Source organism: Fonsecaea pedrosoi (assembly GCF_000835455.1).
Source record: "Fonsecaea pedrosoi CBS 271.37 unplaced genomic scaffold supercont1.4, whole genome shotgun sequence".
NCBI classification, from domain to species: domain Eukaryota; kingdom Fungi; phylum Ascomycota; class Eurotiomycetes; order Chaetothyriales; family Herpotrichiellaceae; genus Fonsecaea; species Fonsecaea pedrosoi.
Window position 1 is genome coordinate 4,227,520 of NW_013550612.1, and position 15,407 is coordinate 4,242,926.

The window sequence follows — 15,407 nt, forward strand, 5'->3', positions numbered from 1 at the left end:
TACATATACCAACCAATACCATGGGCTCGAACAACATCAGAGGCAAAGTAATGTAATCCAGTCCACATCTCTCCAAAACCTCTCTTTCCATCACACTCCGTATCTCACACAGTAATCTAGCATCGTTACTGGCGCAGGAGCTGGGATCGGTCTCGCCATAACGAAGATTCTGCTGGCACAGGCAACGGTCTCCCTCGTCGTTGGGGTGGACGTTAAGACATCAGAGCTCGAAACACTAGCAGTATCGCATCCAGACCGTCTTGCAGTGGTGCAAGGAGATGTGTCCAGTCGATCTACAAATGTATCGGCCATTGACACCGCAGTTCGCCAAGGAGAAAAGATCGATGCGGTCATTTTGAACGCGGCAATCTTGCGTCCTGTTGGGCCCATCGCAGACACAGCAGTCGAGGAGTGGAAGAGACTGTTTGATGTGAATTTCTTCGGGTTGGTCCATGCAGTGAGTAAATAGTCAGCCAGCCAGCAGTCATGCGAAGGTGACTGACGCTGTTTCCAGATCCAACTCTCGTTGCCGTATCTGCGCCAGACCAACGGCCATCTGCTCATGACCTCGTCGGGTGTCTCGCTCCAGCCGTATCACGCCTGGGCGGCCTACGCCTGCTCAAAAGCAGCCATGAACTCTCTTTGCGCCGGGCTGGCAAAGGAAGAGGAACAAGTGAAATTCCTGTGCATGACTCCAGGTATTGTCGATTCGGGGATGCAGGCAGAGGTGCGACAAGAACGTAAGTTTTCCTGTAGCGATGAGATGATCCGGCCCCCATGGCCAGTGTTGCGCGCTCGCTCAAACATACGTTTGTCTAGACAAAACCCATATGCCGGCGGAGCAGTATAATTGGTTAACGTCGCTTCATGCCAATGGGGAGTTGCTCCGCCCAGAGGCCCCTGCGAGTTCGTTCGCGAGGTTGGCAGTCAGTGGGATTCCCAAGGACCTCAATGGTCAAGTGGTCGCATGGGATGATGAGAGGGTAACCACTGTAGCTTTTTGAATACAGCATAGCCTCCGAGAAATCAGGCACGCGTCGATTTGATTCCATTTCGTCCTACGGAGGTCCCTGGAATAAAGCACAAGCAGAATAACTTGTCTCGGCTCGACGTCGCCTCATGATACTGCATCTTGTTCTCGACTTCGTAGTGAGAGAATCACTTTTTCTAGATTATGTGCGATGCCCCAGACCTTCTGCCGTTTCAGCAACGCGGCCGTCTGGTCGAGAACTGCTTGGCGACCGGCTGGGCAGCAAAGCGAGCGCACGCCAAAGACGCTGATGCATAGGTTGCCACCGTTTTTGATCCAGTAGAAATGCCTCTTGGAAACGCTGTTGTCCCCCGGGTCGAGCTGGTCGAGCTGAAGTGGCGGATTTTGGGTCGAACAGGGACTCGGAGGCAGCAGAGGAGCGACGCACGAGAGGACGACGCCGGCGTGGAAAATCAGATAAGGCTCCAAAGGCATCGAGTTGGGGAAGTTCCTGATCAGGCCCAGGACCTGTGCGCTGTGATATGCCACTTCTCGCAACCTCTGGGGATCTTCGCTACCCCAGCGCCTCATCCGCACTGCGGCATTCTCAGCCTCGGGTCCATGGCGGAGATATGGGTACAGCCAGTTCATCAAATCGCCCGCGCCGTAGATGTGAGCCACATGGATCAACCGCATGCGATGGACGAGACGAAATATCTCTGTTTTGGTATGGGTCTTGGACAAGGCCACAATCGAAACGGACATGACGTCTAAAGCCCGCAGAAGATCTGTTCGACCGTCGTCGAAAGGCGCGGGCATGATAAGGTCGTTGAGAGGTGATGACCGGTTCTCTTTCAGCGACCACAGCATCCTCACAAGAGTCAGAACAACGATAAATCGGTGTCCTTCGTCGGTGATGTTCTCCACAGCATTAGGTGTCCCGTCAAAAAGCGTTCTGATCGTCGGCCCCAAAGGTGGATTCGCGGGATACGTTCTTGACGGATGAAGAGCTGCCCAAGCCTGGGCCGTCTCTGCTGCCCACTCCTCTGCTGAGGCAGGAAGGTTGAGCTTAATGTCCCCAATACTCAGGAAGGGTCTGTTGTTCAGCAAATAGGCGACCGAGGCATCGTACATGTATAGTACCCATCCCAGACGACGCAGCTTCTCGGTTTCGATCCAGTGACGCCACATGTCTTCCAGGCTCAGGTCCGTCTGGGTCAATGACGATGCCTCGAAGCGGAACAGACCCATACATCTCGCTTGATGTAGCAATGTGCTGCGACCGGACTCGCTCAGCTCAAACAGGCGCTCACTACCCGTGCAGTACCCGTGAGTGCCCTGCAGGAGTTGGGCGGTGAGATATGGCCCCGTCCGGACGAAGCGGCGGTCTTGTTCAGCCATGAAGATGAGCAGCCGTCGAACTAACTCGGACAGGACGATGGAGAATGGCTTGGCTCCGGGGAGGTCTGAGTAACAGGCCCCAATACTGATCATGGCCAAGGTCAGCACCAGGTCTCGGCCAGGGTCAAAGGTCGGTTGGTGAATCAAGTCAAGCGTTGGGTGAAAGTAAGCAAAGTATAAGTCGATGCAGTGGTCCAGCTTCTCCCTGCAGGGGAAGTGATCCAAGTTCAATGACTGTATTGAGTTGTGCTCAAAGGGGAGGAGGAGGCATTTCCGAAGTGCGTGCCACGTGCGATCGCTGACAGGCATCACCGAGAAGAATCTGGCATAGGCGTGAAAATCCTGGCCGTCGCTACCCAGCGCTGGCAGTGCCATGTGACTTTGCGTTGGCCGGGGAGTGTCGAGCGGCCACGGGTCTCCAGAGTCTCCCATCTCCTGAGGCTGAGGAGTCAGGAGACCACCTAAAGCAGTAGAGGTGTCAGAGTCATGTTCATTCACGTTCTCGTTATCATTCTGATCTCCCACGTCAGAGTGCCTCGCTGATACCATCGCAGTTGGCGCGGCTGATAGTGATAGAATTTGAGAGAGCTGGCCATCAGAACACTCCGGGAAGCCGAAGAAATCTGTTGGACCGAGTAACTCTTCACCGTTCGCGTCCTTGAGGATCCAGTCAAGGTTAGAAGTGAAGTCCATGTCATCGAATGTGGCATACACGCTTTGAGACGGGCCAGTGGGACCGATGCTGGACTCGGCACTGCGATACCGAGTCCCGTTGTGACTGTCAAGATTGACCATGGAAACTTCATCCGTGCCACGTTCGATGGCGTGGTGTCCGCTCAATGGTGAGAGCAAGTCGTTCCCTGAGGCATCTCCCAAATCACGAGAGATATCAGACTGCTGGTCGTATGTCGCATTACTCTCATCTCTTGGCCGCGAAGCGCTTGGTTTCTCCTGATTCTGACCCAAGTCGCCGTAGACGCAGGTTAAGCTTCGACGCGCGCACGACGCACACGATGGTCGTTCGCCGTTGCATCGAGTCTTGGACTGAGAGCAAGACAGACAGGCTTTTCTTCTCGTCTTGGGCGCTGGGCGATGCTTGTCATGGACACGCATGTGCCTTGCCAATGTATCTTTACGGTCGAAAGGGCGCGAACAGATGGCGCAATGATACCTCGCATCCCTCCAGGTGGCATCCTGGGTGAAATGCATTTTTGCGGTAGGTTGAATTGAGGAGGATGGGAGCTTCAGTAAGAGGATGACAAGACCTGAATCTTAGTGGAACCATGGATCAAAGAGGAACCAGAGCGTTTGTCAACCTCTTCCGCACCTGCACCACCTGTGATGCTCGTGCTTACCAGAACATTACGGGATGTTGCGGGGTCGCTCCTTCTATATTTGCATAGCCACACACGATGCAGCCTCGCCAAGCACTTCGAAATTTTACCCCACGAAATAAACGAATAAACGAATACGGAGACCCCAGGGGAACCAGGCCGATTGAAGGGAGAGAAAACTCATCATTGAGGAGCTCGTTACTTCCCTTCTGCCTCGTGTTCCCAACCTTGGGGTCGCCAGATTGCCGTGGCCTGCTTGGCCAGGCTGGAGAAGGGCCTTGCCATGCCTATCATCATCCACTATCTTCACTTTAGTCTCGCGCTACGGGGTTGAATGTGGTCTACCCGAACTCCGGAGACTAAGAGTGCGACTTAGTCACTTCGTTCGGTAAAGATGGGGGCCACCCAGGGGCCAAGCATGAATACTCTACGATGAGGACGAGGTAGTTACGGAGTATGCTTGACACCGTGTTGGCCGGGTTTGTCACGACGGAAGAACCCAGAACAACAGGGTACACGGTTGCTCGGTCGCCACCAACATGGCATGTTGGGTCGTGCGGGTGCAACGATAGGTATTCTCTAAGAGAGTATCCTCTGTACCTCAGAACGGCTTTCATCCCAGTTTCTCGAAATGACGGGTGAACAGTCAATGAAAGGCAAGGTTGCTATTGTAAGTGGCAGTGCCAAAGGGATTGGGGCAGCTACTTGCCTCGAGTTAGCAGCGAGGTAAGCAGTAAACCAACCTAGGTGTCGTTTCAGGCCAACTAATTGAATCCTCTCTCTATACACGGTGCCTATAGGGGGGCTCTCATCATCGTCAATTATCCCTGGCCGTCTCAGAAAGCTGACGCAGACAAAGTCCTGGAAGATATCAAATCGAGTGGCGCCACAGTCGCTGATCGATGTCGAGCCATTGAGGCGGACATGTCGACGCTGGATGGACCCCAGCGGCTCGTCGACGAAACAGTTCGCTTGGTTGGGCGACCAATCGACATCCTGGTGAATAATGCAGGGATAGCAATCATGCGCCCGCTCGAAGATGTTACCGTGGATCAATGGGACACACAAGTCGACCTCAACGTCAGAGGAATGCTTCTGCTCACTCAAGCCGTGTTACCTCATCTCGCACACAATAGCCGGATCGTCAACCTGAGCAGTGTTGGTGCGCGTCAGGGATTTCGAGGCTCTACGGTATACGGTGGGACGAAAGCCATGATTGAATCGTTTACGAGATGCTGGGCCTTGTAAGTTCCTCGCACGCTTGCTTTCATCTTCCACAGCCCACGAAGAAGTTATCCCGTAACACCGCGACTAAGAATATTACATTGTAGAGAATTGGGCCCAAAGTATCGATGTACCGTCAACGCCGTCGAACCTGGGCCCACAAACACGGCTGGCTTCACGCAATCTGGCCCAGACTTTCTGCGGAACATTCAACCTCTCCTCGACGCGACGCCCATGGGACCACGCATGGCCGAGCCGTCGGAGATAGCCTATGCGATTGCTTTTCTCTGCGAGGAACGGAGCGGCTGGATCACCGGGGCTTGCCTTCCGGTAAATGGGGGTTTCTTGATGCCTTAGGCACAACTAAGAAGTACAAAGTACAAAGTACAAATACGAGTAACAACTATATTGCGCAAATCTCCATCTTTAAAAGTTGCTGTTTGGGGGCTTAGAACGTTCCAGTGAGGGATCTACAACAGACATTATATCTTGTTGAAGCACATGATAGATAGAGATTCGCACCAAGCATCACATCCATTTCTGCGGGTTTCTCACTCTCTGGAAAGGGAGTGAATTAGAGTCGAGTCAGTTGTGATAGCAGTCGCCGCTCCAAAGATAGTACGAATAGCAACTCATTGATATTATGACGCGGTTGACCAGACATCAGCTTTCAAGCACGACCTATCAACCACTGAAAGACCTACATGAAGATACATCTATCTCTTAAAGGCATTTGAGACAGAAGAGACATTACATTGTAAGTACGACTGCAGGTCAGTTGGATTGAGTAATTTGACATGTATTTTCCAACAAAATGCCCGGGCCAAGGGCTTTGTTATGTACCTGGCACACAGCCAGCCCCATTCATGCTCTTCTCTAGAAGTGGAACACCTTGAGCCGAGAATCTCTCTGGCGCAACCTCTTCCCATACATGTAGATGACCACGACGGAGGCATCTATGACAAAGACCAATGCAGCAAGGATACAGAAGACGGCAACTAATCCATTTGCCTGGAGCCAGGGAACAACTGCAAATCCCACGGCAAATGAGACTAAGTTCTTGAATCCATTGAACGTCTGTAGTTGCTTCGTCAGCTCGTTACCCTTCGAATAGATTGGCAATCGGGGGACCACTTACCACGAGGCAGTCAAACAGAACGGGCGTGTAGCTGTCCATCAGATACGGTTGGATGACCGATCCTATCCCCGTCAAAGCCACCCCCACGAGGCCGACGCCGATGACGGGGACGATCCAGTGCGTGCCGTGCTCGATGCCGACTCCGAACATCAAGAGCCCGGCGGGCACGAGGAGTGCAGGGAAGACGGTCACGGGTAGACGCATCTCAGGCTCAAAGACGCCGTGGTTGCGTCTCGTGGACCACTGGCTCAGCTTGTCGTTCAAGAAGCCACAGAAGATGGAGCCAAAGGCGTTGCCGATACACGAGCTCAGATAGACGAGACCCTGCTGGCCGATGGAGAAGTTGTACGGTGGAGCTCCGAAATAGACGGGAATCATGGTTATCAAGACCACCACACTGTGAGATCATTCGGTGATCAGTATATTGGACCTTGCTCGAGGTCTACAGGGAGAGGTGGGCACTCACCACGTAACGTGGATAGAGAATGAAAAGACACCCCATACAACACTGGGATAACACCATGTAGCCCAGGGCCGCAAGAAGGAAGCCACAACATTGACATCCTTCTGCACCGGAGACCAGGGTTTCAGCTCTTGGAGAAAGGTCCTTTTCTCTGGTGCCGGATTCTGCGTCTCGACCATCTCAGTCGTCGTGTCGTCTTCACTCTTGGTCATGGTCATCAGGCCGGAAGGAGATGCTTTCTGAGCGTCTAGCTCCATCTCTTCGTTCCCCTCAATGCCAACCGAGTCAAGTGCCTTGTGGAGATCTCGATGATATTGTGTTTCGGGGACAAAGAGGAAGATCAAGATCAGGTCGATCCCAGCCATGATGCTGGTGAGCCAGTGGAACCAGCGCCAGCCCTTGGCTTGGATAAGATACCCGCAGATGACAGGTGCTAGAGAGCTGCCCCAGCTGAGCCAGATGGTCTGGACTCCAGCTTGTGTGCCTCTCTCATGCAGATAGAAGAGATCATGGAGGGTATCGACGCTCAACGGCTCGCTGGTGCCAGCTACGCAAGTCCTCAGTCAGCTCGAGTCCTAGAGACATGGAGAAGGGGATCTGCTAAACTCACCTGCCCACGACGCAAAGAATCTCGCCAGCAGCAGCGAAGGATATGACTTTGCCACGGATGCCCATATATTGCACACGAAGAAGACGACACTGGTGAGCAGCCAAATTGGGCGTTTCCCATAGCGAGTCGAGAAAGGAGCAACCGTGTAGCACCCCATGAACTCCCCAAGGAGGCAAGCTGAGATCAACCATGTCACTTGTGTCAGCGTGACGTTGAATTCGGCGATGATTTGCCCAAAGCCTGGAGCCAGTCCAGTGATGCAGAAGTTGCACAGGCCGGACAACCACAGCACCGACCAAAAGGCCGTGACACGTTTCGTAAATGGCCAATTCTGAGAAGCGTCGGTAAGTCTAAAAATGGCCAGAATGAGGGTATTATATCTACCAATGGGTCATTGGGGTCATTCTGGCTCGGTTGAGGGACGAGCACAATCGATGTCCCTTTCTTGTGCTGCAAGGCTGTGGCCCCTGAAACCCACAAGTCAGCACCGAAAGACTCGGACGCGGCGATGACAATCACCTGATATCAGTTGGACAGTGCCATGACTGTGTTCAATCTCGTGCAGAGCAAGACGCTTCATCCTTGTCAAAAGTCAACCACGAATATGCTCAACCGTTGTGTGATTTGAAGAACTCGAGGGACGGTGGACTGAGGGTCACAGGCCACCGAGTTATTTTGTATTCCACTCCTCCACCGAAGTGCTCCTGGCCCCCGAGATACTGGTCTGGGGTACATGGTTCCGGCCTCCGCAAAGTCTCCGCAAGAAGTCGAGAACGTGGTAGATTGGCAGTCGTCAATCTATTCGGACGTCCGCCGTCAGGGGGGAGCCCCGGAGTGTCCCGTGCCCACGGGGACGGGTTGTGGGATTTCTTACCCCAGCATGCCCAACACAAGAAGTCCGGCAGAGAGAGAGGTCATAGTCGATAGTACGCTATACGAAATCAAAGACCACAAGTTCGAGTGAAATATTTCCTCGGAGACAAAGTGGCATCGGGTCCGGAGTTGACCACACACGGCTTCCCTTCTCTATAGGCCTGGGCTCAAACAAGGACACCCGTATTTTAGACTCGTCTTTGACCGTATCCGTCTGGTACTAGACTCAGAAGCAACCGGTCACTTCATCATTTCCTCGAGTCGGTACCACCAGTGGTGGCAAGTATTCGTCCCGGTGGTCTACGTCTCCCGCAACGATTGCCACACGAAGCACACCTGTCGGACCGAGCATGAGCAGTTGACCTTGTCGCCACCTGCGAGGTATAGACCAGACTCAAGGTCTCGACAAATTCCAATATTGGGCGGCTGTTTCCAGTTAACAAGATCGAACACGAGGGTTACCACTCAGCAAAAGTCCAGAATCTGTTACTCTCTGAAGCACGGCTTCTATCATGATCGGGGTGGACTCCAAAATCGGGTCTGGTGAGACGCCACCAAACCTGACACCACAGCTCGTCAAGACTTTCGACAAAGGCACAGTTGGAGGTGACGAGTATGGCGAATTCACCGGGTTCGGGAAGGATGGGCAGGGCGAGGCAATCTTTGGCCCTGCGAGTTCTGTTCCCTTGAACCGTCGCAAGAAAGTCATCATTGTCGGGGCAGGCATCAACGGAATCCAGCAAGCGACCGTCCTCCTGAAGGATGGCTACGTCAAACATGGCGACATCCAGATCCTGGATGCACTCGACGCCTACGGCGGCGTCTGGCAGAAGAACAAGTACCCTGGCTGTGCATGCGACGTCCCCGCAATGATCTACACGACTTCTTATCACATCAATAAAAGTCAGTTAGCCTTCTCTCACTAATCAATCTGGGTCGGGAATGCTAACGGTGTGGAAGATTACACTCACTTCTACGCGGAAAGAGCACAGATCGAGGAGTATTATACCAACTTTGCCCTCCAATATGGTCTTGACAAGTGCACCCAGTTCCAGAGCTTTGTCAGATCCTGCGCGTGGGACGAGGACTTGATGGTGTGGCATGTGGCCGTGTCGAACAAACGGACTGGCCAGACTGAGCATTGGATCGCCGACTTTGTCTGTCAATGCATTGGAAGTCTTGATCGACCGAAATGGGGCAACACTCCTGGCAGAGAGAACTTCAAGGGCATCTCCTGGCACACAGCCCACTGGAGGCACGACGTCGACCTCACTGGTAAGAAGGTGGCCATCATTGGCTGTGGGCCGAGCGCGGCACAGCTTCTGCCCGAGATCATCGACAAGCCTGAGCATCTGACTGTTTACATGCGGACCCCGCCGGTCTGTGTTGCAAGAGGTGATTTTGCGTACTCACGGTATGTTCTTCCCTAGTTACCCGCATCATGAACAAGTGCTAAGTGCTCAATAGTCTCTTCCGGTGGGCCCTGAAATGGATACCCCTGTTTGCGTGGGTGGTCAGGACCTACATGAACCTGGAGATGATGCGAGAATGTCGCCCGATGGCCACAGACGGCGACCCCATGAATGACAAGATGACCGAGGAAGCCATCAGGTACATGGAGTCACAGATTTCGGACCCAGAACTGCGGGAGAAAGTCCGGCCTCATTCAAAGTGTAAGTGATATTCGAACCCCTGTGCCGTCTCCGATCGTGCTCAGTAGGTACTAAATCTTTTGAACAGTTTTCTGTAAACGACCGCTCCACCTCGACAAGTTTTATTCCTCTCTGGCCAAAAAGAACTGCACGGTGTTGAGAGAAGATCTTGTCCGGTACACCGAAAAGGGTGTGTTGTCCAGGGACAAGTCGACCGGCAAGGAGACGGAGCGGGAGTACGACATCATCATCTTCGGCACCGGCTTCAATGTCGCCCAATTCCTCGAGCACGAAAAGGTGACGGGCCTGAACGGGCTAGATCTCCAGGTCAAGTGGAAAGAACATCCCGAAGCTCTCTACGGCCTGGCCACCAGCCAATTCCCCAACATGTTCTACTGCTTTGGTCCGAACTCGGCCCACGTCTGGTCCTCGCAGCAGGACAACTGGGAGCGACAAGCGCGGTTCGCGGCCAAGGTCGTCAAGGAGGCGGTCCTGAGGCAGAAGAGAGGCGTCAAGCTGGCGATCCATCCACGGCGAGATTTTGAGCACGAATACAACCTCGAGGTCCAGCGCAGGCAGACGGGGACGTTTGTCTGGGCCCGTCCGGACTGTGTCACGTACTACAAGAACGATGACGGGTGGAATACCTTCACCATGCCCTGGACGTGGTGGCAATTCCGGCGCATGTTGAGCAAGATTCGTTGGGACCAGTGGGAGGTCATTGAGAAGCCGGTGAGCAAGGTGCAGATTGAGAGGACGTAGCTCTGCAATGCTGTGGCAAAATGGTATCTAGAGACTTAGTACACAAGTATGCAATGATAACTCTGAAGCTCGCTGCCTATAGCTCCTGTAGTTCAAAGGTGTGAAGATTATTTTTTTGTAATCGGATCGGTGGTGTCATCAAAGGATATCAGAATATATTGTCTCTCGTCCTATTCTACCTTTTTGTCCGAGACAAACTCCCTAAAATGCTCAAGTGTTCGAACAAACGCCTTTTGATACTGTTCCCGAATATCCTTGTCCTCAGTATCCGGTCGAGCGGCGAATCCATGGCCCATCCGCGGATAGCTTTCGATCTTGAACGGCACTCCGGGTCTTATCCTTATGCTTCCCCACTCGTGGAGGTCATTAGGCAATGAGGCAGGGACCATGTCGTCCTCCTCCGCCAGGCCGATGTAGAGAGGCGCCTGAATGCCGTCCAGGTCCTCGGCCTCCACGAAGCTGGGATGGAAGGAAGCTGCTGCACGTAATACATTCTTGCTCAGTCTCAATACGTGTTTACCCCCAAAACAGTACCCTACCCCGACAATAGTAGAGTCAGGGTACTTGTCTCTGAGATGGCTGGTCAAGTTGCCGAGAAGAGCAGAGACCCTTGCATGGTCATGTCGTTGCAGCCAGGCTGGGAAGTCCAGGTCGCGCAGGATCTGCTTTTCTTCTTCAGGCCACGGCTGCTCATCGATTGACAAGGAGCGATCTTGCTTGAGAAACTGGATCGGCAACGGGTCGCCTGGCCGTGCATGAGAGCCATGATGAGTGAAGCTGGGGGGATTGATGGGCTCACCTTCGAAATAGTCTGGAATCACCACACGCCATCCTTCTTTGGCAAAGTTATCTGCCAGGATGAGATTGTGCTTGGCCAGGCCGAATCCATCGGGCAATAGCAGCAGTAGTCCTTGGGTGCCTGGTGAGTCCGGCTCGTTGCCACTTACGTAGCAGTCGACGACGCCCAAGGCGGCATATTGTCCGAGAGGGACGTAGGAGTCTGTAAATAAATGAGTGTCAATCACCGTGACATGTTACAACCAATAGACACGGCCATGGGGAGTGAGGCATTAAGCCCCTGGGCCCCTGGTATACGGTGGGAGATACGCACCTGGGGCAGCCTTGCCTACTTGACAACAATTTGACATGTCGACTGTGTGGCCCGATTGAATGAGATCTTTTGAGGCAGTCTGGAGGTGGGAAAGGAGGAAGACCTAGCCTTTGTCTTTCATACTCCTAACAAGAGCACATTTGGTAAGGGGTTTGCTACCAAGTCGGCCAGATGCGATTTGTTGCCCTCGGAGCAAGTTGTGGTTATTGTCCGATCCGACAGCCTTGTGAGTGTAGAGGGTGACAAAAGAGTTCCGGGCTGGCATCACCGGTTGACAGATGGTCTCTGCGTATATTTCCCCCGAATACGATTGTGGTGAATATTCTCAGCAGGATGCCGAAAGGTCTATTCCTGATCCTGCAGCACTGTCTGGACTCGTCGCAGTACAGGTCTCTACTCGTACTTCAGCCAGCAAGTTACTGGCCTGAGCAATATACCTAAGAGTCCCAATGCCCGGCATACGTCACGACATGATCGGGTCCGAGCCTGGATCACGCTCGCTCAATGTTGTTTCTTCCCCGGGTGTTATTAAACACTCTTCTCCTCCTTCAGACCATCTGCCGTTGGCTGGATTGGCTCAAAGTCCTTGTTTTCCTTCCTCTCCCATTGTGCCAGATGATACCCCGGCGGACAAGGCCCAACAAGCCAGTCAGTCCTCATTGCTTCAGAGCCCCCAGTACCTTGGGAGGGCTGGAACTCCAATGCTAACTTCACCAGATCCAAGTCACCCAGCCCCCACATGCTGCCATCTACTTTCTGGTAGTAGTCCTTTTTGATGGCCTTGTCGAATGTCCTATCGGCGATGAAACCCCTGATTACGTTTTGATTCTTCCCGTGGCTGACGATCTCGTCGTAGTGACGAATTTTGCCAATCAAGTCTTTATTGCGAGCTTTCAGCGCCGTCTGCTGTTCTTCCGTGTACTTGCCGTAAGACTGCATTTGCATGTTCGCGACGACGAGCGAGCATTGCACCACGTACGATCCCCCTTGGCGACTGCGCAGATAAAGACCGTGTAGGACCCCAGCGGCGCCAGCATGGCCTGTCAGGTAGTCGGCGTTTGGGCCGGGGAAGATGTGTGGCTCGTCGTATCCGTGGAATCGGCCAATGTCAAGACCAACACCGCAAACCTGGACGTCGGGGTTAGCAAGGAGGAAACAATCAAGGAAGCATTCTGACAAACAGTATCAGCAATCTGTGCCCAGCCTGGTCTTGTGACCCACGGGCCTTTCCAGCCATAACAATTTTCCTGGCAATAAATAAGGCCTCGATTTCGATTCGCCACCAAACCCAGCACGGCGTCGCGGCCAAAGCCGAGGTGTTCCATTACGGCAGGACGATAGCCGTCAATGAAAACATCGGCCTCCTCGATTAGCTCGAGCAGCTTCTTTCTCCCCTCGAAGGTTTTGAGGTCGATGTCGACACTGGTCTTGCCGATACAACCGTCAATGAGCGTGATGGGCAGCTCGGTGTTCTTTACGCAGGACACGCGGATAACTGTCGCCCCCAAAGCTGCGCAGACGCGGCCAATGGTGGGCGCGGCAATGGCGCGTGAAAGGTCCAGGACTTTGATTCCAGACAGCGGTCTACGGTCGGAGAGGTCGACAGGCACTTGGTCCCAGGACACGGCAGGTTGAGTATAATGCTTTTGGGGGATCAAGTTGTAGTATGGTTCATCTTTTATTGCTTTACCCTGTGAGCGGTCAGCAAGGTAGATCGTGAGAGCTTTTGTTCGAGCAGCATTACCTGAGGGGTGGATTCGAACTCTTCCTTTTCGAGACATACTGTGCCGGGAGTTCGATAGACGTTGTTACTCCAGTTGTCGAGAACCTCCGAGTCAATAGTCCCCACGACGTTGCTGTACATTTCGATGATTTGTGGCCAGGTCAAGTTCTTCTCATTGTGCTGTGGAACGTTCAGCATCTCCAAGAGTGGCGTGGGATTCATGTTGCCGTGGAGAGAGTACCATCGTCCATCTTTCGACTTGTAGATGTTTGTGCCCAGCTGTCGATAAAGCTCTCGGGTCATACCGTGATCCCAGCGCTGGACAGCGGCCATCATTTTCGGACTCCCAGATAACCATTCGCTCTCATGGCGGACGAACAGAGCGCCGAGTCCATTGAGCAAGGCCTGCGAAACATCGATGTGACACTCTTGCTCAATTCCATATCGATCTTGAGCGATGGCAAGAGCCAAAAGTCCAATGTAGCCAAGGAGACCAGCTTGGGATTCTGCTGCTTTGAACGGAACAGGGAAGAAAGGATCCGTTTCATCCCCAGTAAATTGGACGTTGTCTTTCCATCGTTTCACTTCCTCTGGGAGGTCAAGACGAGGGTCTGCGACAATGACCTCGTAGATTCTTTGGGCTTCTGACTGAAGGGTGTAAGGAACTTCGTCCCGATGGTTCTGCCCCGCAATCATGGCTCTTGGTGAACGCCTCCGTAGTGCCTTCGGGTGAAATGGGGGCCAGGTGATAGGGACTTTGCCGTTTAGATCAATTCTCTCCTGGGGCTTTTAAGTCGAATTTCCATCCTTTGTATTGTAAGCGCTGAACCTTTGGAATTCATTCGTCTAGGATCTCCAGCGTCCTCGCGATGTTCTACGCGGTGGTGGCGGACGTCGCTGTGGTTCATGTCGGGCCCGGACTGCATGACGAGCGTCCACTGTATGGTCGACGCTTTCTTCACTGCCTTCGGACCATACAACATAGTTATGTCTCGGAAAGCCATTGCCTCAATACCGCGAATATCCTTTTATTACCGAAGGGAGGAGAAGACATGTTACGATTTGTCGATTCTCCGAAGATGTCTTGCTCGGAAAGCTTCAATTCACTCGGAAAAAGCCCAGAGTAGGTCGTGTATACTCTCCGCCAGGCTTAATTTGAGTTCAACATCGATTACATCCCAAATAACCACCCCCTGGATTGTCGGCCACAAGGCGTAGTGGTCCGACTCAGCAATTACGCTCAGAGAGATCATGGGACGACTCCGCCTCGTCTGGGTTTTTGCCACCCAGCTTCCTTCTAAAGCACATTGTAATCGTGCCGAAGACAGAGCCCGTAAGCCATAGCAGCATATTGATAATGTTAAACGCAGCGGCGGCTTCAATATGGGTGGATTGGCTCTCAAAATACCTGCCGCCAAACGATGCAATCACCCCCACCCAGGCAAAAGTGAGGACCCATTGCCAGAACAGAACCCAGAGCAGCCAGAGCCGACTGGGAAATGGGAAGAGGATGTCGATCGTGAACAACAACGCTGTCAGTGCAGATAAAGAGGCGATGGCGATGGCGTAGACCTGCAGGTACAGGTGTGTCAGAGGAATATCAGGTATCAAAGGTTCATCCCCGGGAAACCCACCGAAACGCCTGTATTTGTGGGGCCATTGGCTATGTCTGAAGCATTGAGAGCAATGGCAGTTACAGCAAATGTGAATTGTAGAATAACTTGAGCAATGTGGACAACACGGCTTGTTGGGGCAGCCTTCCAGGGAAGCCCGACCTTGAACATGTTGTGCCAACGCGACAGCATGGGTATAGTCCGTGCTTGAAAAGAGATGCAACTGTTAGTGCTCATTGAATTTGAGCAAAGGAGAGTCTTTGATCACTGTCTAGCTTATAACATTGTAGGGACTCAGGCAGCAAGAATTCTCGAACCAAGACCCAATGCGTATTCGTATTCGACACTAATTTCCCTTTTGGGGAGGTAAGGTGGAGACAATCGAGAACCGCGCGAAAGCATCAAATACTCCACAGTACTACAGCGTATCCAGCCGTCTACTCCGACGTAGCGCGAACCCCAATATTTTGTAGAAAAAAAATTATCCCCGCAGCAGGAAATATTGGCGCAGTTGAAGGATAAGAGGTGTGCAC

At 52.9% G+C, this 15,407-nt stretch overlaps 8 protein-coding genes across 8 annotated transcripts; 3 read left to right on the top strand and 5 right to left on the bottom strand.

The window, feature by feature from the left end:
* Window positions 1–20: 20 nt before the first annotated feature.
* Z517_07334 (uncharacterized protein) lies at window positions 21–1,004 on the top strand (the record flags this gene model as incomplete). The annotated part of the gene is made up of 4 exons (XM_013429072.1): window positions 21–52; window positions 121–457; window positions 515–740; window positions 820–1,004. 4 exons carry the CDS (start codon window positions 21–23, stop codon window positions 1,002–1,004), a joined length of 780 nt encoding a protein of 259 aa, XP_013284526.1.
* Window positions 1,005–1,117: 113 nt separating this feature from the next.
* Window positions 1,118–3,580, bottom strand: Z517_07335 (uncharacterized protein; the record flags this gene model as incomplete). The annotated part of the gene is made up of 1 exon (XM_013429073.1): window positions 1,118–3,580. One exon carries the CDS (start codon window positions 3,578–3,580, stop codon window positions 1,118–1,120), a length of 2,463 nt encoding a protein of 820 aa, XP_013284527.1.
* Window positions 3,581–4,336: 756 nt separating this feature from the next.
* On the top strand, window positions 4,337–5,286 carry Z517_07336 (uncharacterized protein; the record flags this gene model as incomplete). Its single annotated transcript, XM_013429074.1, has 3 exons — window positions 4,337–4,431; window positions 4,506–4,949; window positions 5,037–5,286. The coding sequence occupies 3 exons, from the start codon at window positions 4,337–4,339 to the stop codon at window positions 5,284–5,286; spliced, it is 789 nt and encodes a 262-aa protein (XP_013284528.1).
* Window positions 5,287–5,805: 519 nt separating this feature from the next.
* On the bottom strand, window positions 5,806–7,720 carry Z517_07337 (uncharacterized protein; the record flags this gene model as incomplete). Its single annotated transcript, XM_013429075.1, has 6 exons — window positions 5,806–6,006; window positions 6,068–6,464; window positions 6,534–7,077; window positions 7,141–7,471; window positions 7,525–7,607; window positions 7,660–7,720. 6 exons carry the CDS (start codon window positions 7,718–7,720, stop codon window positions 5,806–5,808), a joined length of 1,617 nt encoding a protein of 538 aa, XP_013284529.1.
* An 805-nt stretch (window positions 7,721–8,525) lies between these two features.
* On the top strand, window positions 8,526–10,427 carry Z517_07338 (uncharacterized protein; the record flags this gene model as incomplete). Its single annotated transcript, XM_013429076.1, has 4 exons — window positions 8,526–8,916; window positions 8,974–9,427; window positions 9,481–9,686; window positions 9,754–10,427. The coding sequence occupies 4 exons, from the start codon at window positions 8,526–8,528 to the stop codon at window positions 10,425–10,427; spliced, it is 1,725 nt and encodes a 574-aa protein (XP_013284530.1).
* A 170-nt stretch (window positions 10,428–10,597) lies between these two features.
* On the bottom strand, window positions 10,598–11,484 carry Z517_07339 (uncharacterized protein; the record flags this gene model as incomplete). Its single annotated transcript, XM_013429077.1, has 2 exons — window positions 10,598–11,427; window positions 11,466–11,484. The coding sequence occupies 2 exons, from the start codon at window positions 11,482–11,484 to the stop codon at window positions 10,598–10,600; spliced, it is 849 nt and encodes a 282-aa protein (XP_013284531.1).
* Window positions 11,485–12,066: 582 nt separating this feature from the next.
* Z517_07340 (uncharacterized protein) lies at window positions 12,067–13,957 on the bottom strand (the record flags this gene model as incomplete). Its single annotated transcript, XM_013429078.1, has 3 exons — window positions 12,067–12,666; window positions 12,720–13,229; window positions 13,283–13,957. The coding sequence occupies 3 exons, from the start codon at window positions 13,955–13,957 to the stop codon at window positions 12,067–12,069; spliced, it is 1,785 nt and encodes a 594-aa protein (XP_013284532.1).
* A 531-nt stretch (window positions 13,958–14,488) lies between these two features.
* On the bottom strand, window positions 14,489–15,045 carry Z517_07341 (uncharacterized protein; the record flags this gene model as incomplete). Its single annotated transcript, XM_013429079.1, has 2 exons — window positions 14,489–14,833; window positions 14,896–15,045. 2 exons carry the CDS (start codon window positions 15,043–15,045, stop codon window positions 14,489–14,491), a joined length of 495 nt encoding a protein of 164 aa, XP_013284533.1.
* Window positions 15,046–15,407: the final 362 nt, after the last annotated feature.